We start from the raw sequence: 19,535 nt of genomic DNA, 5'->3' as shown, positions 1-19,535 counted from the left end.
GGTAGCCATTTTGAAAATAGGTGAACATTCTCAAAAATCTAAAATGTTTACCTGTTTATTATTATTAACTGAACTTTTGGGGAAAAATCAATCGGACTTACGAACTTTATATCAACATTTCTTATTGATAGTTACCTATCAGGATATATATCTATTTTCTCACTTCATAACATACTGGCCAATCAGTGGCTGCCAGACATTTTATCCTTGGCTCAACTTTCTATACACAGGGGCTGTTTCAAAACTATATTTTTTCAATTGGTTGGTTGTTCCCTACAGGTTATGAATTGATGTATAATGATATATGGAAATTAGAGTCAACAGTATGACTTTTATTTGCGATCATAACATGTATATTATATATTAAAATCGAGGTACAAGTACTTTCGTTTTCGAAAGATCCGAATACAAAATACATGTTACGATTCACATGTAAGCGATATCTTAAAATACATTCCAGGCTGTATATGTTACTTAATATTGATATAAATACGTCTACAATGGAAATATAGAATGAAATTAAGTTCAAACAGCATTACAGACATGAGCTATATCTAACATTATGATAACGATATGAGATAAATACCCAAACATATTATTTTTGTTTGATAGAATTTACATTAAGTATACATTTTAGGTGTTTATAAAAATGTAAATGAAAAACAATACACGTATATTGTACAAACATATCATTAGTAAACAAAGAATATTAATATAGCATGGTAAGGGTGATATGATACATATATATAATAATCCAGACATTGTTTGATTAAGACAATACAGAACCCCGCACTAGAACAGATTTAATAATATTACATATAAACTTTCAAATTTTAAAAGTTGGATTTCAAATTCATGTATATCTTCTCTAGTAAGTTATTATTCATTGTCGTGCTTCTCCGAAACTTAAGGTTTCGATGCTACTTCTTCTGCAGATAATGTCTGTAAATCGCGAACCCTTAGTATTTGAAGATGCTTGTGGTATTTGCAAAATGGAGAGAGACATTATTACAAATACTTGAAATTGGATTTCATACAAATTGTTCAACTCTAAATAAATGGTAGATATGCTGTGAGTGTTGAGACGATGAGGATGAGGATAAGAGATGAGGTCATTCGAGTGCTGCCGCCAAGTTGGATCAAAAATGAGGTTGTCGGGTCCACAGGAACATGTCCACCTGAAAAGACGATCAAACGTCCATGATAGATAAGTTTTTTTATTAATGAAATGCGTAGTTTCTATGACTGCCATTACCATGTCATTATCAAATCGATTTCCAAATGTGACGCAAATTTGTTTGCTTTGATATAACCACACTTCTCCCTAGCATTGCTTGCATTTTATCTACAGAGCCCAAGGGGCTGTTTGACCAATTCAAAAATTATGTACAGTTGTACAATTATTTTTATGCTTTGTGTATATTCTCTGCTCCAAGTTATATACAGTTTAAAGGTTCTATTTCATGTACGTTTTGTTTACAAGTCATCCTTTATTTTTGTAAATACAGTATATTTTTTGTTGGTTTTTATTTTTTTCCAGATACTCTGTTTTGTTTTTCCTTCCCGAAGTCCAAGTGATCAAAAAATAAGCAACATAAAAACTGAAGGTGAAAATCATTTCGCATAACTTACTCAGAAAGAAACGGAATTGTAAAATGCCCATATTTTTTATAAATGTGATAACGACATATGTGATAGCGCTATTATCTAGATAGCGCAGAGTTAATAGGTTTACTTCGCAGAATGCGATTGCTTAAATGACTAACGATAATATCGCCAACAGTTTTCTTAAAACAATGATAAGAGTCACTGACAGTTTGCGCCTGATTACATGACGGAATTATATTACCTTTCAAATGTATATTTTATCAATGTAACCAAGCTTAGAAAAAACACTAAATTGAAGGGACTTATATTTAGTTCAATCGGGATATTTTTCGCATGCGACCTTAAGAATATCGTGATTTACCGACTTTATTTCCTCAGTAATAAGCTGAATAAGTAAAGATCAACATTCAATTTAGTATGGTAATGGTACATCAATGAGACAATAAGAAACAAGGTTACTGCGACCCGCCGTGACAAAATCAGGATCAGAAACAACATATGGTCGAACTAACTTCTCTGCGAATGAAAACCAATGCAGTACAAATGAAATAAAGATATAAAGTTTCATTCACTGTTGAAGGTTACATTGGTAAGGATAAAGATTCAGCAATAGAAAAGGGGGAATAACTCGAACAAAATCAATTAATAACATAAAAAGAACTTCTTGGTTTATATCAGTTGACCGGTATTTTGTGTGTTGAGACAGGGAGAATGGACGGTAAAAGACAACTGCCGTCAGGTGAAGGACAAAACGTTTTACGTCAGCGTGACAGTGCATATCAGAATTTTATTTATGAATACATGGATTTCAGGTATTAAATTCACACAAGGCAAAGGGCCCGTTTATAGTTATACCCAGTTAGGTTATAAGATTGTTTATCATGCAAACAAATGTTCTTTTGTTTCTTTGACTGTTTTTCAAGTACATCATCCACCAAAATACGTCTTACGTTCACGCTACTCTAACAACAAATTTAGTCCATATTTTATGTTCTATAACTTCACTATTTTTTTTTATATATAAAATCCATACCAATTAGTTATACCTCATAACGATTTGATATTTGATACAAACATTTTTACGGGCTTAGAATATGAGGCCTCCCTACATATGGGAACTAGCTCCTGTTTCGCGTAGAATCCCTTTTTTCACCGAAACATGGAACGCATGTAAAGCTACTGGTGTTTTAGTGTTAATAACACGAAGCTACGTCGTTGATATATATCTTTATATGTCAGGTTATTGATTTATGGTACCTGAATTAATGACTCATAATTGTGCATTTGGTTTATACAGATGTTTAAGATAGATTGTTTGTGAGAGTCGTTAGTGGAAAGGGATGTATACTTTCTAGTGCTGTGGCTCAGGGGCTGTATTAAATATTAGTGTCATCCTTAATATGGAGGCCTTTTTGAATGATTATTAAAAGATAATTATACTAACCTAGAGTGAAATATTGTGTAGGACTCTTCTTGCCGTCTCCACCGTTACTGTATCCAAGGACTCTCAGGCTGTAGATAACGTCTTTTTGTATGCCATAGATAACCGCATTTGTTACTTTACCTGTAACTACAGTTTTTGCTGCTCGAAAGTTCTCTCCCCTTGGCCAATATTCAAGCTGTGAATACAACATTAATTCAAGCCACAAACTTTTATCTGATATACCGTTTAAAGCCTAGCCTTCCGGAACACCTGGGTTTATTTCTTTGTTCTATGTTAAGTTTTCTAATTACTTGTTCTTGATTTGTCCATATTAGAGCGATTCCCAGAAAGAGTTACTGTTGTATTCATAATTGACAACGTTACATCAGCCATACACTTTTCATTATGAAATTTAATGTTTTTATGTTAATTTTTTCACTTATAACTAACACACTGGAAGATTTTCTTTTTGTAGATAGGGCGAAAAATATAGACATGTGCATTGTATGTTTTTGTTTTAAACCAGTTGACCTTTTATACTTTTCAATGTTATGATTTATCATGAATATATCAGATCCCATACAATATTTGATTCTAGCTTATCTACCATTATACGTCCTTACTTCAACGATACGCTTCAATATTTATCCACCAATTCCATATTTTCTTAAAGAGCTGTGTAAGACTTTTTTGTGAAAGGTCTGTATAGTAAACATGTCAAAATTATGGAGATTTTGTCGTATGTATCTTTGCCGTTAAGGTTGTAACATGTAACATTATATACTATAACAATACCTCCAATAAAACAATATACCTTATAACCTTTGATGCTCTCCTCCAGAAGTCCCGTACTTATCCCACGCCACTTCACTGCAACACTTTCTGAGCCATCGGATGAAATTGTTACATACTCCGGATAAAGAAACGGGGCTGTATCAAAATCCATAGTAAACAGAGTTAAAGTCAATAAGCGGCTGTGTCATAATTCATAATAAAGAGACTTAAGATGAGAAAAATTATTAGTAAACAGAGTTAAAATTAACAAATGGGCGTATCAAACTTATTAGTAAAACAATAATATTAAGACGTTTAACGGATGTTTGGAAATAATTTTGCGCTAATAAACCCCTTAAGTACATGGTGTAGCTATAAATCACGATTACAATAAAAACCTGTTTACTCATCTAACCAGTGTACAAAATGGCTATATATTTCATATTATTGGTTTATGTTGCATAAATATTTCATTTTATTTCGGGCAATTATATTTTGGTTAATGTATATGTGCATCAGTTGTGCAGAAGAGTGAGTTCCGATTTATAATTTTCTTTCAACAAACAGAAATTCACCGGCGATATATTCACTTATTGATTTTCCTTGTATTTTATATATCTTTTTTCAGTTATGTCATCGTAACGGAGTTTAAATAATCATGCTTGTTTTGCGATCATTTTCACGTATTCAAATCCAAGACATATAAACGAGTATACGAAAAATTTTGCAAAAAAAACAACAAAAAAACAACAAAAAATAACAAAAAAAATGAGAAATAAATAAACAAGTAGATAACCGTTTTCCAGACAATAAACACAGTAAGCAAAAATCACTTCAAAACAATCAATCGGAATTTTTTCTTAACCTACCTACATTGTATATAAATTCAGCTTTTCCAGATACCTTATGTTAATCAAAGCTTTTAGTGGACTTCTTACCGTTAAGATAGGTACTGATTCGATATCTTTCGCTGGGATTGCTTTCCCCTGCTGAGTTGAAAACCTGCACTGTCACCCAGTAGTCCGAGTTCGGCTCCACGCCAATGATTGTACCAGTCGTGTGTTCGCCATACAGGTAGGTTGTACCCGATTTTCGGTTTGCGTCATTGAAGTCTTCAACGTTAAGCTAGAAAGGACAATGGTATACATGAAATGGCACGGAGGAAAGCATATATATCCCATTCTAACAGGAAATGACATTATAACATTATCAAGAAAACGCCGGCGTGTTTCCCTCCGAATCGCAGGACATCTTTACCCCGAGAAAACTTAGTCATGCACTGTCATAGCAATATACGACAATGGTGTTCAAGACAAAGAACTGTTTTTGTCAGGATTTTATTCCGATAGACAAATGTATTGTTTTGTGATAAGGAAAACACTAGCCTTTTGTTGGGCTCGATAAACTATCTTTTATTCATGATTATCTCTCGTGACACAATAATGTGCCCAGTGGATTCAACCCTGATTTATTTTGTATGGAATTAACGATTATGAAAACTAAAATGTTTTGTCATTTTACGAAATACGGTTGTGTGTGCATCTGCTATGATTTCCTTACCTCGAATCCCATAATTACCCCTTTCATTGCTAAGCGAGTATTTGGTACAGGATCCCAGGTAAGGTAAATAGCCGTGGAGTTTACTCCATCTCCTCGGACATTCTTCGGTACGTAGGTAGGCACTGAAAGAAACGTGGAGGAAGTTGAGCACATTTTATGAGTTATCTATCAGTGAATATGGTCACAAAGGTATCATGGTAGCAAAAACATGCCATCCAAGCATTTGGAGTGTTCGCTTATTTATTATGCATATGAAATAACATTCGTGATATATACAATCTTGCTGTTTTGTGAAATTGAGTAAAATTTTAAAATGTCCAATTATTTATTGGACAATCACATTTGAAATTGATAAATTCTTTTTCAATAAAGTAAAAGCGTGCATAGAAAAGGGGTGACGATATTGTTATCAGCCGTTGTAGAATGTGATTGAAGCCAACTGTTTTCGATAGCTCGTAAATGTATTCGAACTTTTTTGCATTTGAAAAATTAGTGTAAATTCACTTTTTAAACATGAAAGTGATGGATTTAGATGAGCAGAAAATGCTAGCGAGTGAACGGTGTTCTGTGCGAAAGTGTTCCCCTATTCTGTATCCATAATGGACTATATCTTAAACTAGTGAAACATTTTGATATCACTCGCCTAAAATTTGATAAATGCAATGCTACACTTATGGAGTGTAAGATTCTATTTATTGCTTTACTCATATATCCATATAAGGATTAGGGATCGCTTACAATGTGTTTTTTTTTTTTAAATCATTACGTAATCAAAATTATTGTGAGTGTAATATGAGTAGATTTCGGAACCGAGGACAACAAAGCAACATTTTTATTCCCTATAACCGACATTGTGATATATCGGTAGGAATAAATAAAACTTTGTTCGATAAATGGTTAGAGAAAATATCAAGTCCTACTTCCTTCCGCGGAGTAAACAATGGAAACCGAGCTGTTAGGTCCAAATCCAAACTCGTTGAATGCACCGACAATGACTTCGTACGGGAGATAGTAGTTATTTAAACCTACGTCTTCAATATGTTGGCTGACATCCTTGTTCTTTATCACCTTTAAATAAATTATGCTTAATATTACTGAATAATCAAGGTTTTGCAATCTTACCAGGCATTAAAGATGTTTAAATTATCTCACCCTCTGTGTATTTCGAATTATTTCTTTTTTATTTTATTGATAATTTAAATCATAAATCGCCTTAAAGTTGTTATGTGGTAATATGAAAGAAGAAACGAATTGTACAGGCCTTGGGTGAGTTTTGTGTTTCTGCGTCGTTAATATCAGTAAAAATAAATAGATACAAATTTACTTTTTTTGTATATATTTGATAGTATTGTTTTAGGAAGCATGGTTCCTTGCGAAAATCGCTCTCTGATATTACCTGCTTGTATGCTGAAGTATCGTTCATAAGTCTCCAGTATATGATATAGCCGATTCTAACACCTCCCCTACTCTCCATCGGAAGGGGCTTTGGAATAAAGAGGTCGAAATGTTATAGAAAGAAGATTTTGTATATTCACATGCAATCATTGGAATTGACACAGCAAAATAAATTTCAACAATAATGAACATTGTGAAGAATTCATGCAGCCAATTGTACGACAAAGCCTATGACCATATTAACAACTTTATACCCTAAACATCAATATAGGAAGACAACACCCTGCAATTTGAACTATACTGAGGACAAAATGAAACGCAACAAGAAAAATCTGGTTTGCGCGAAAAAAAGATGCTATAGAATGTAATAATGATGTGATTGAAAGAGTCCCTGAAACTGATGCAGCGCCTGGGGGCATGCATGATATTGATGGGTCTAGAACGCTATTCATTTTGAGAGGGGTACCCATGGATCGACCTAAAGTTTGACGATTGTACTAAGTGTACATTGATACAATTTTCACAGACGAGTGGTAAGCTATCTTTCATTTACACCATTAATTCTTTCAGTATACTATTTTGATACAAGTTGTACTCAACAAAACAGTCCATTCTCAGGTGACTAAATAATTAATTGTTAAGGATAATATTGTTGTTTGTATTGAATATAATTCGAAATAAATACTGACCGCCCATGTAATTTGGAGGACACCGACAGTGCCAAAACCTCCTGACACTTGCCTAGGGGCGACTACTGGTGCTGCACCATCGAGATGGTACGAGTCTACAGCAATAAAAATATCATGACAGTAAATTTACGGGGGAAAAAAAGACAAACAGCGCTTTTTTAAAAAGTTTTTTGGCTAAAATCTTCATCAAAATATTGCTACAAAGCCATATTAATGTGTTTAGTCTCTTTATTTTGACTCGAACGACGTATGGTACATAGCAGCAAGACACATAATTCTTAATTTCTTATAAAGGATGTAGCCATGTTACTATTATAGACTTATCACACGTATTGTAATTAAGCAGCTATATCCATCACAGGGACGTGTTGATAAGCAAGGTAAGTCTTCGAATTTAATCAAGATAAGCAATAATGCGCATTTTACCTGATGGAAGACTAAGTGGTCCAAGAGTTGGATAGCTGTTTGTAGCTCTAACTCGAAAAAAGTAGTCGTTGAAAGGTTTCAGTCCTGTTACAGTAAATGTTCTCTTGTCCATCCCACTAGTTGGGTCAGATAATAGGGCGTCCTGCTCTGAAATATCTGTCATCAAAAAAAGTAATTGAATATGTAATGTACTGTTTGCAAAGCCCTAATAACATCTATTAAATCATTTAACGTCATTGTTTTGTAACTAAGTCCATAATAGCAAAGCATGATTTATACGTTTAAATGTTTTACACAGACGAGAAAGATGCATACTTGCTACTTGAACTTTCCATTCTGGATTGAAGAGTGTCTTTGATTCAATGATGTAATAAAGGATCGGGCTGCCGTGATCTGGAGGTGGAGTCCATTTCAGGCGGAGAGAATGAGGAGTTCTGGTACTCAGGTCTGCATACACTCCAGCAGGTTCCCCCGGCGGTCCTAACGTATTAAACATATATATCATTACTCACTTCGATAACACCTAGACCGCAATGCTTATACTGAAATTATTCTGAAAGGTAGATACAAAGCATCAGTTTTTCCAGCTTGATGTAGAAGCTTCGACATTATTATTTATTTCTACGACTGATATAAAAATATTCTAATTCCAAAAAGAAATAACAAATAATTGGCTGGGGGAAATGATAGGAATCGGACTACTAAAGTTTAATCATGAATCCAACATGTCTGTTGACATGATTTTAACCCAACGTTTCATTTACATCTATTCAACGACTTCAAACGATGAAACACATATTTGAACTGTTTCAATAAAAGGACATATCTTGCATAGATTTTCAAGATTTATTTTGTTATCAAGAATAGATATGTTAACGTAGTATAAAATCAATGGTACCTCTGACGGTCAGTGTTGCTGAGCTCTTGAGTATCGAACTTGTTGTGAGTGCTTGGCACTCGTAGATGCCGCTGTGCTGGAAATCGGCGTACATTATATATAGTCCTCGAATGTTTATCCTCTCGCCCTATGTATATATAAACAGATTGTTAGGATACGTAGGTTACTCTTAACGCAAAACATTTCAATACAAATATACAACAGTCTTTTCTTGTTCTAAATCGATCATAATTACCCTTTGCTACTTACCAATCGATAAAATGTATTTTGAGTAACGTTGATGACGCGGCCGTTGTGAGTCCAGCGGTAGATAAGATCATATCTGGTGTCGTAAGAAACATCACACTGCAAGAACGCTGTGTTGTTGTAGTCCACAGTTGTCGGAAGTGGAGTGTGTATGAACGTCATCCGGTCTAAAGGATGAAAACGAAACGAACAATCTCGTGATTTCAAAGTGTCAAAGGATATGTTTAACAAATTGATGCTAATGTTTGCAATTTGGAAAAAAAGTCCTATTTCAGATTAGATAATATCAACAAGCGGGAAGACGCGTGGTACTATTCAATTCCTGTCTGTCCTTTCGAGTACAGTTATTGTGTTTCACTGATTTAGGTATTTGCAGACACTTTACATTTTCGTAATAAATGGAAAGTCTCCGTTTTATAATATATCTAAAAAATATTACGACTGATAATAATTCCCAACAGTAAATTTTACTGTTCTAGTCGCTTTCAGTGTTTTCTATGGCAGCGCGAAATTACAACTACACTTTTTGTAACTGGAGTGACGGTTACGTTTATTTTCTTTTTGTAAAACTATGTTCTTGTTGCAAAAACCAAATTACGTCGCACATTAATAATTTTGTTTGCAAGACAAAAAGTAAAAACAATGCGACAGGACCGAGATAGGAAAGAAGGGGACGAGATGAGAAGGGAGGGACGAGATGAAAAGGGAGTGGACGAGATGAGAAGGGATGAGATGAGAAGGGAGGGGACGAGAAGAGAAGGGACGAGAAGAGAAGGGACGAGATGAGAAGGGGAGAAGGAAGGGCACGAGATAGGAAGGAAGGGTAAGAGATGAAAATGGAGGGGACGAGATGAGAAGGGGAGGGCACGAGATGAGAAGGGGAGGGCACGAGATAAGAAGGGGAGGGCACGGGAAGAGAAGGGACGAGATGAGAAGGAAGGGCACGGGAAGAGAAGGGACGAGATGAGAAGGAAGGGCACGAGATAGGAAGGAAGGGTAAGAAATGAAAATGGAGGGGACGAGATGAGAAGGCGAGGGCACGAGATGAGAAGAGACGAGATGAGAAGGGAGGGGACGAGATGAGAAAGGGAGGGGACGAGCTGAGAAGGAAAGGGACGAGATGAGAAGGGGAGGGCACGAGATCAGAAGGAAGGGGACGAGATGAGAAGGGAGGGGACGAGATCAGAAGGGACGAGATCAGAAGGGGAGGGCACGAGATCAGAAGGAAGGGGACGGGTTGAGATGGGAAGGGGCGAGATGAGAAGGAAGGCGACGAGATGAGAAGGGAGAGGACGAAATAAGGAAGGGGACGGGATGAGAAGGGAGGGGACGAAATGAGAAGGGAGGGGACGAAATGAAAAGGGAGGAGACGAGATGAGAAGGAAGGGAGATGAGAAGGAAGGGAACGATATAGGAAGGACGGGGGCGAGAGAAGAAGGGAGGGACGTGATGAGATGGGGAGAGCACGAGATGAAAAGGAAAGGGACGAGATGCGAAAAGAGGGCATGATTTAAAAAGGAACGAGATGAGCAGGTACGGAGCAATATAAGAAGGGAGATGACATCGTGGAAAGGCAGGGGAGGAGGTGAGAAGGAAGGATCGAGAAGGGAAAGTAATGGCCTAGAGAAGTCGGTAAGGAAAGGTACATATGTACGAGAAAAGTTTACTGGGCACAGAACTTTGCAGTTTGGGCACGAAAAGGGAAAGGAATGAACTACACGGATCTGGATGCGATAGAACGGTAATGACACATATGAAAATATAACAAATCTTCAGGTTCTGAAACAATGCGATGATTAAGTGTTATACATACTTATAACAGTCACGCTGCAGTGACTCGAGGCTTGGCCGTTAACATTAGTAGCCTGACATGTATATAATCCCGCATCTAGTAGCTGAATGCCTTCAATCCGGAGATCACCATTGTAAAGAATATGCATTCCTGTTCGGGATCCTATTGGAGAACCATTCTTAAGCCATGCGATTTCCGGTGTTGGGGCAGCTTCCGGTCGACACGGAATAGTGATATTACCGTTCATTGCGCCATACATTGTTATTGGTAACGGATTTCTCAGGAACGACGGCTTCAAAGCTGAAAATTACAAGTGTCTTTTTATAGCTGATGTACAATTATTGTACTTATGTTAAGATATCCCAGGGGACCATTGGATGATCTTTATTGATTCTATGTAAGACTGATCTATTCTCAGCTTTTTTCTTTACTATTTTCATTTTAATTATCTAATAACAAGGAAAATATTTATATGAAAGAACTTTCTGAGAAACAAGATAACACGTTTAGATTGTAAAAATCCAAAACGGCCGCCTGTTCGCTATTTTGTTTTCTTTATCAGATTTGAAATCAAATGAGCATAACCAGGGACCATGGTGGAATTACATGTGAAGTTTGAGAAAACTCCCTCCAGGACATTTCTAGAAATACTGATACAAAACTTCAATTGTAAAAATCCAAGATGGCAATCCGTCGGCCATTTCCGATCAGAATCAAAATTAAACAGCTAGGGGCCAAGAAAAAGTTTGTAAACTATCGCCCTTTACTTTAAAAAACGTATAACCAGTACGGACGTACAACAGACCACGGACATAGAGCGATTTGAGATTTGTTGATGGTGGGGTAAAAAAACTCCTGGTGCATTTCTGTCGATGATATGTATTTTTTCATTCTTCTTTGACGTCACAATGTACATATGTCGTAGTTATTTCGTCACGAACACAATGTGTACTTACAATACATCATATAAAACCGTAATTTAAAAACACTTGCAATTTGTGATGCGACTCTGTTAATAGGCTAATGACGAGGTAATGCACTGGGAAATACAACACACCTTAAACAGACACAAGACTTACACAGAACACGAAGCTGGCCTCCACTTAATGTTGTCCCGTGTGTGTTCTCCGCTGAGCACTGATACATTCCACTGTCTCGTGAGGCATCTAGACTGTTGATCCTCAGCACGTTAGATGTTATGTCGATTTTGCCAGAGATCGGAAGCAGAGGTCTTGTGTCTTTGTACCACGTGAATGTAGCACGTGGTATAGCTATAGCCTCGCATCGCCAGGTAAGTTCACTGTTGACGTCAGCGTGAATGTTCTTCAATGGCGACACAAAGTAAGGTTTAGCTTTAAACAGAAATAGACGCATCACAACACTATAAAATATGGTATAAAGTAAGACATTGTTGGAAACAGAAAGTGAACATCACAACACTGTCACATATGGTATAAAGTAAGACATTGTTGGGAACAGAAAGTGAACATCACAACACTTTAAAATATGGTATAAAGTAAGACATTGTTGGAAAAAAAAGGGACGAATCACAACACTGTCACATATGGTATAAAGTATGACTTTGTTGGGAACAGAAAGTGAACATCACAACACTATCATATATTGTATAAAGTAAGACGTTGTTGGAAACAGAAAGTGAACATCACAACACTATCATATATCGTATAAAGTAAGACATTGTTGGAAACAGAACGGAACATCACAACACTATCATAAAATAAGACTTTGGTGGAATCAGAAAGGGACATTGTCTTTACCCCTGTTCTTAATTTGAAATGTAAAATATTCAAATATCAATATTTCTTTTTTATTTTATCAGCACATTTGCGTTAGAGATGCATTCAACTATACAACCGAAAATCTGATAGATAGGATGTCACTTTCGGCTTGAAACAATTTAACAGTTGAAAACATATTATAAGATGTCACTTTCGTCTTGATATAAATATCCGATTGATAGGGAATACTGCTGTATAATAAATAAAGAACTTAAACATTTTATGTCACTTTCGGTTAGATACAAACCTCCGATTGACAGGGTATACTGCTTTACAGCTGATGTTGCTCTGGAATTCACACTACACTCGTAGGTACCTTCGTCCTCCAATTGAACATTCTCGATAACGAGTACTCGGTTAAGGTCAGTTACTCGAGCACGTGGTGGCATTGGTCTGCCCTTACGTGTCCAGGAGTAGACGAGAGGTAACCTGTATATGGTAAAATTGTAATTAATCATAAACTGGAGCTCATCGTTATGCTTAATGTCTTATTTTCTTTTTCTGTGTTGGAGTGTCGGAAGGTATTGAGTTTAATGTTTGCGCGAAAGCCGGGTTCATCATTTTATATGAGGATGGGCGTCAAAGAGACACCAACAGTTATGATCAGGGCCATACGTTTTATATCAGGATGGGCTTCAAAAAGACATTAAAAGTCAAGGTCATACCTAACGTATACGGATGATCGTAAATAAGATACCAACAGACATAGTCAAATAAAATAAAGAGTAGACAGAAATTAAGATAATGAAAGGGAATGTGTGTTGTATTTAAAGGCACATTTATTTCGCCGTTTAAAAATCCCAGAAAATGCGGAAGAAGTCCATGATTGAGTACGAGCCCTTCACTTGAATAAAACAGGCATGTAATACTATTCCTGTTTGCCATGGGTATTTTTAATCATAAAACACTTTAAGATACAGATTCTGTTCATTGACAATGTTTTCGTTTTTTTATGTACACCCACCATGAATTAAGAGGGGGGGGGGGGGGGGGGGGGGGGGGGGGTAACTCATGTCAGGTCATCCCGTCGGTCCGTCGCGTCGCGTTCTGTCGTGTTCCGTTCCGATGCAGTGTATCTGCAAATCTCAGGAACTGGTGAGGTTTTGGGGTGTCGAGTGGCAGCGGGGCATTCATGTCTTACAGACATTTTCTAATTTTTCCTATCTCTCTACCGGACAAACCTTAAGTAATCAAGTCAGGTAAACTAAAATAAACCTATCTAATTATCTAATAGTACGAATCAATTCAACATCTAATATCGTCTTATTATACGAGAACATATCATATTAAAAAAAAACATTTTTTAAATTTTAGCCATGTAGACGTAATAACACATGATTAACAACTATATAAAAGTGTTCTCTTTGTTTTTTATTCATAGTATTTATGGATTTTGGACAAAGTGCAAAAATGCTCATAGTAGGCAATGTACTTGCAACATTCTTGCCTGCAAAGACATCGTATGATTTGACATTTGACAAACGTATACATATGATAGCCCTCTCCCCTCCCTCCTCCCCACCTTCGTCCTGAAGCCGACCCTATGATCAATGCTTTTTAAAAACCCAACCTTAATCAAATCGTGACATGTAGCAATTAAGACTTTCTCAACCAATGAAAAAAAGCCCACCTGCCGTATGCCAAACACTCGATGTATATGGTCATTCCTCTGACTGGATTTTTAGGGTAAACTATTGGAAATCCATCGTGTATCTCCGGAGGATAGTCTGCGGCAGCTGTGGGTTTAAAAAAAATCAAGAAAATTACGGTCGGTTTTTCAAATGCAGTGAAAAAAGGATAAATAAACAATGTATTTATTTTATGTATGGTATATACTCTATATACAATACTAATTATTTACCATATCATCATGTTGTTGATTTACAATTAAATGAGTAGAATAATAAGCATTATTTGTGAGTCAAGCATACCAATCTTGCAGTTGGTAAGTCCGAGGCTGAGAATTTCGATTCGGCTCAGAGTTTATAATTCTGAGGATAAGAGTCAATTTTACAGGAGATTTGTATCGAAATCAGAGATCGTCGACAGTAAACCGCCAGGCCCGACACGGAGCATAAGTAAAACCGAGACAAGATATTGCCAATCCAAAGGTGAGAGTAACTACCATACGACAGCCAACTTCTAGGTCAGAGAAGGGACGACAGAATTGATAATTCCGAAGATGAAAGTAACTACCAGACGACAACTTACTTCTAGGTCAGAGAAGGGACGACAGAATTGATAATTCTGAAGGTGAGAGTAACTAGCAGAAGACAGTAAACTTTTAGGACCGGGAAAGGACGACAGAATTGATAATTTTGAGAGAGGAAATAAGCAGACGACAGTGAAATTCTAAGTCCACCAGGTAAAAGCACCACCAACCGATTCCATGCCCGAGACTGAGTAGCAGACGATCTGAACTCAGTGAGTACTGTTGTACTTACTTTGACTACCCACACTGAGTCGGATTCCCCGACTGAGAGCACTGGTTGGCTGGGAGGTTGCCAGAGTCCCCGTTTGACCAGCGGACAGTGTGACCGAACAGAAATAATAGCCACTGTCCACTGACTGGACCTCAGAGAAGTATAGGTTCCCGCCCTGTGATATGAAGTAGTAATTATTAAGCTGAGGCATCAGGAATTCCACACCTTTCGATCCCTGCTTCATCCACTGGAACGTAGCCCCTGTCAACATATAGACAAGACTTAAACATGTACGGATTAGATGTTGATTGTTTGGGATTTTAATTTCCAACCGAATAGTGAACAAGAACACGCTTTGGAGAAGACAAATGGTATACCCTATCTCGGTTATTCGAACGGAAATACAATGTAATGGGAATGACTGATATACTCCCGGGTTTGTTAAGAAGGTAGATAAATCACGGTGTTATCTCCTGTTAGTGCGCCAAGATAATAAATGCGACGGTATCGTGTTTGTGAAATAATGTAAGACGTGTTACGCTATCTGTTCTTTTTTAGAAGGTAATCAATGCATTTGCTCGGGTTTGTGAGAAAGGGTTAGATAAGGAACAGTCCTGAATTCGTAGGAAGGTACCGTTTTTACAAGATGTTAAATTATATAACTGACCACGGTTTATGAGCACAGTTTCCATATTAACCTGGCTTATGAGAGGGTTCCTTTTCACATCTAACTGACTTGTAAAACGATTCGTAGATGAGAAAGGCTTTTTGCTTACCTTGCTTGCGATAAGATGGGTGGATGATAATATCTTTTGTATTCACTTGGCTTGTAAGAAGGTGGGTGGATGAGAAAATCTTCCGTATTCACCTGGCTTGTGAGAAGATGGGTGAAGGATAATAGTTTTCGTACTTAGCTGGCTTGTGAGAAGTTGTGTGGAAGAGAAAAGCCTTCGTATTTACCTGGCTTGTGAGCAGGTGGGTGATGAGAACATATTTCGTATTAACCTAGCTTGTGAGAAGTTAGGTTGATGAGAAAGGCTTTCGTGCTAACCTGGCTTTTGAGAAATTGTGTGGATGAGAAAAGCTTTCGTGTTTACCTGGTTTGTGAGAAGTTGTGTGGAAGAGCAAAGCTTTCGTGTTTACCTGGTTTGTGAGACGGCGGATTACAGTTGATGTATGTGCCTTGGTACTGTGAAGCATTCACTGCCCCCGGTTGTACGTTAGAATACTCGCGAAGATCTGGAAAATGATAAACGAGATGGATAGATTACATGATATTTAATAAATCTAGAGGACATAAAACACATACTTAATTAGTTAGAGGTTTAATTGTGATTCAATAACACATTAAGATTATATTATTATGGCAGAGTCAGAGTATTTTAAACCGTATTTTCATCAGCAGACAATGAAAGCATCAATCAAAGATGACTATGTCCAGGAACCTCACATTTGGTCATGTTTTCTTAGTGGATTTTTTTCTTCAATTTTTTGTTTTTAAATCTTACAGTATCGACCGTTTCTTTTCTTCTTGACTTGGGAATCGTTTGTTCTTATAGTATACAACTATAAACCCCATTTGCTAATTAAGAAGGCATAAAAATGCGGTCCATTAAAATCCATAAAATACCTACATCCATACGTGATATAAACGACATCACTGATGATAGAGCCAAACTTGTTGGACGCTACGCATTGATAGGCTCCAACTGTCGTTGTCTCCGATACGTTGTCAAACGTCAGTTTCCCATTAGTTATTGTAATGGACTTGGAAGCTACTATCTCTTCTGCCTGGTTATCTCCCTTGTACCATAGATATTTTGGCTGGGGGTTACCCCTGGCAACGCACTCAAGAGATGTTGTCATGGTACGTTCAGTAACGACAACATTTGTCGGTTGAACGATAAACGATGGGCCAGTCAAGACGTTATTGGGATCCACAATATTCGTTCCAAAAGCTTTTAGATATAAACAAACAAATATGTTATTATCTTTTTTAAAGATACCCTGCTTGAAACTGACAGGTGCACGATGCCTCTGATTTTAGATTTTTAAGATACAATAAATGTCAAGGCAGACATATGATTATAATCTAGTTATTTATGTCGACAACAGTATATTGATTTATATACATATATTTGATACCTTATATAATGGTATTTGATCAAATGGAACGTCATATAGATGTTTAGCATGTTAGTTATTGTCATAATTTAGAAAATTGGAATAAAATGCTGTTAAATGGGCGTTAAAACATTGCTCTGGTAAACATTAAGTGTCGCACAAGGAAGAAAAGTGTGTACTAATAACTGTGTACTAATAACTGTATTTATATCGCTTTAAATAATCTCTTCTTACTTACTGAAGAATCGATACCTTCTAAATCTGACTTTAAAATAAAATCTCGTTACTATTTTAAATCCCGTTACTTACTGAAGTCGCGTTCGTCTTGTACAAGTCTGTGAACTTCCGCCCTGGGTATTTCACAAATGTAGCTTGATTTTATATTCCTCGACTGTTTGTCCCACCAATAGCCGGGATTCAGAGCTGAGAAAAAACGGACAAACTGTTACTCATCTCAGTAGAAATATCTTTTAAACTTGAACAACAGATACAATTTCTGTGTAATCATGTTCGCACAATAATGTCATGTCAGATTAGTCCCTGTAGCAATTTTTAATCTGTGTAGACATCACACGACAGTTTGTGATGTAACTAAAAAAATTTAAACTTCGTATTGTGCTTACATCATTTTACTTTTAACAGCATATTAAAGTGTTCTGTCGTTTGAAGCATTTTTGTTTAATTTTCAGTAAGTCTCCTGTAACAGTATACACATACATTCCTCTTGTGAAATTCAAAAGCATCCGAAAGAATAACCAATGAACATAGTCATTTATTGAGAAAATATTAATATAATTTATGAACAGTTAAGTACATTTTTCTGTCTCCATTCTTGAAGTAATAAGATTTTATCTTAATTATGGTTGTGCTGTCACTCCGGGGACATTTTATTTCGGTTTGATAATGTAAATAAGATAGAAGATGTATAACACAATCAATATATTCAATATTGTGACGTTTTGATGACTATACTGTCACCTTTATCAGACTAATGACCAATGTGAAGTGTACTAATACTGACATATGTAGTGTCCGAGATGGTAATATACTCGATCGACTGATTTGGATGTCTCTACCATGATCCTATTGACACCAAGTTCCAAAATAGTGTGACGAGACGGTATAAATAAAACAGAATCAAAAAAATCTATAAGTACATCATACCATTTATTACTATATAATCATTATTCATTTGACAGCGATTTCTTCTTATCAATTGTGAAATAATTTTAAGATACAACGCACGAGCATATACCATACAAAATTCTATAAATCTATGTTTTGGGGTTTTAAAACATTGTTTACCTCGAATAATGTTGAAAATAATGCCACCAGGAGAAAGCCGAATTGAGCTAGGTAAGTGACCAGTCCGCACATAATTCTGCTTACGAGTGGTAACATATGCATTCTTGTTGGACCTACCGAATTGTAATGCTATTGTTCTGCACTTATTTAGGTACTGTATTTACAAAATAGGGTAGTGGATACTTTTAATTTTCGTAAATAAAGTAAAGTCTTAGCTTAATGATATTCGGGATTTTAATGTTCTTCCGGATTTTATTTTCTACCGGTGATTTTTACGGTTATAGTTGCTTTAAAATAATCAGTAAATTAATAAAAGCAGCATTTTGCATATTGGCCTGTAGTTTTATATGCATAACATTAAAAAATCGTTTTGCATATATAAAACCATATCCTTTTAATGACAAAAATGAAGGCTATTAGTGCAATTTGAAAAATAATGCTGCGCATCACATACAGTGACAGTGCACGAACGCTTAACCTTCACCAGAACTTTTACATACACATTGACATTGGGAAGGCCGTAGTTACCAAGAAAATGACAGGAAGGTAGAACGTGTATCGTTCTATTTTTAGATCCTGTAGGTTATTGTTTTTATACCTTCCACCTCATTAGGGATTTCCATTTCGGATGGAAATCCCTATTGTTTTCGTTATGTTTTTTCTTATTATTATTCTTTTTCTTATTTCCACAGATTTTGTAAACACTTTAATTCAAAACCGAAAGAAGATAAAACGTTCATATTACAGTACATGATAGCAAACATCGAGCTGATCATAACACTAACATTTTGGTGACCATATGTTTAAAGGTCAAGGTCATAGATCTAAAAATAGATTTTTAAGAGAGTTTTTTGAACGATTATAACATCATAAGGAATCGTTCTATTTCATTTTCGGTCAGTGTGTCATGTAGATCATAGTCGGGGCTAACTTTTCTTTATGCCATGTTATCAGAAAATATGTCAAGGTCACGACCTCGCTATGAGGTAAACAAAATGTCGAAAAAAAATATCTGAAACTGAGAATTTTTTTCCTCGCATAAAAAAGAGCATGATCCAATGAGACGGAATGTG

At 36.2% G+C, this 19,535-nt stretch overlaps 1 protein-coding gene across 1 annotated transcript in view; it reads right to left on the bottom strand.

Moving 5' to 3' along the window:
• Positions 1 to 319: 319 nt before the first annotated feature.
• LOC117322398 (contactin-like) overlaps positions 320 to 19,535 on the bottom strand; it is a 37,900-nt gene continuing 18,684 nt past the window's right edge. The window contains exons 6-25 of the mRNA XM_033877276.1: positions 17,467 to 17,580; positions 16,668 to 16,991; positions 16,177 to 16,272; positions 15,055 to 15,294; positions 14,241 to 14,346; positions 12,858 to 13,039; positions 11,891 to 12,163; positions 10,833 to 11,111; positions 9,023 to 9,186; positions 8,774 to 8,900; positions 8,191 to 8,355; positions 7,876 to 8,031; positions 7,450 to 7,544; positions 6,762 to 6,848; positions 6,286 to 6,433; positions 5,366 to 5,487; positions 4,744 to 4,930; positions 3,846 to 3,961; positions 3,053 to 3,227; positions 320 to 1,178 (exon numbers count right to left, since the gene is read on the bottom strand). Of these exons, the coding sequence (XP_033733167.1) occupies positions 1,051 to 1,178; positions 3,053 to 3,227; positions 3,846 to 3,961; positions 4,744 to 4,930; positions 5,366 to 5,487; positions 6,286 to 6,433; positions 6,762 to 6,848; positions 7,450 to 7,544; positions 7,876 to 8,031; positions 8,191 to 8,355; positions 8,774 to 8,900; positions 9,023 to 9,186; positions 10,833 to 11,111; positions 11,891 to 12,163; positions 12,858 to 13,039; positions 14,241 to 14,346; positions 15,055 to 15,294; positions 16,177 to 16,272; positions 16,668 to 16,991; positions 17,467 to 17,580 (3,284 nt within the window). The 3' untranslated portion in view covers positions 320 to 1,050. The remainder of the gene's footprint in view (positions 1,179 to 3,052; positions 3,228 to 3,845; positions 3,962 to 4,743; positions 4,931 to 5,365; positions 5,488 to 6,285; positions 6,434 to 6,761; positions 6,849 to 7,449; positions 7,545 to 7,875; positions 8,032 to 8,190; positions 8,356 to 8,773; positions 8,901 to 9,022; positions 9,187 to 10,832; positions 11,112 to 11,890; positions 12,164 to 12,857; positions 13,040 to 14,240; positions 14,347 to 15,054; positions 15,295 to 16,176; positions 16,273 to 16,667; positions 16,992 to 17,466; positions 17,581 to 19,535) is intronic.

This window comes from Pecten maximus, chromosome 2 (genome assembly GCF_902652985.1).
Source record: "Pecten maximus chromosome 2, xPecMax1.1, whole genome shotgun sequence".
NCBI classification, from domain to species: Eukaryota; Metazoa; Mollusca; class Bivalvia; order Pectinida; family Pectinidae; genus Pecten; species Pecten maximus.
Note: the sequence above shows the minus strand (reverse complement) of the source record. Positions and strands in the feature narration are given on the sequence as shown.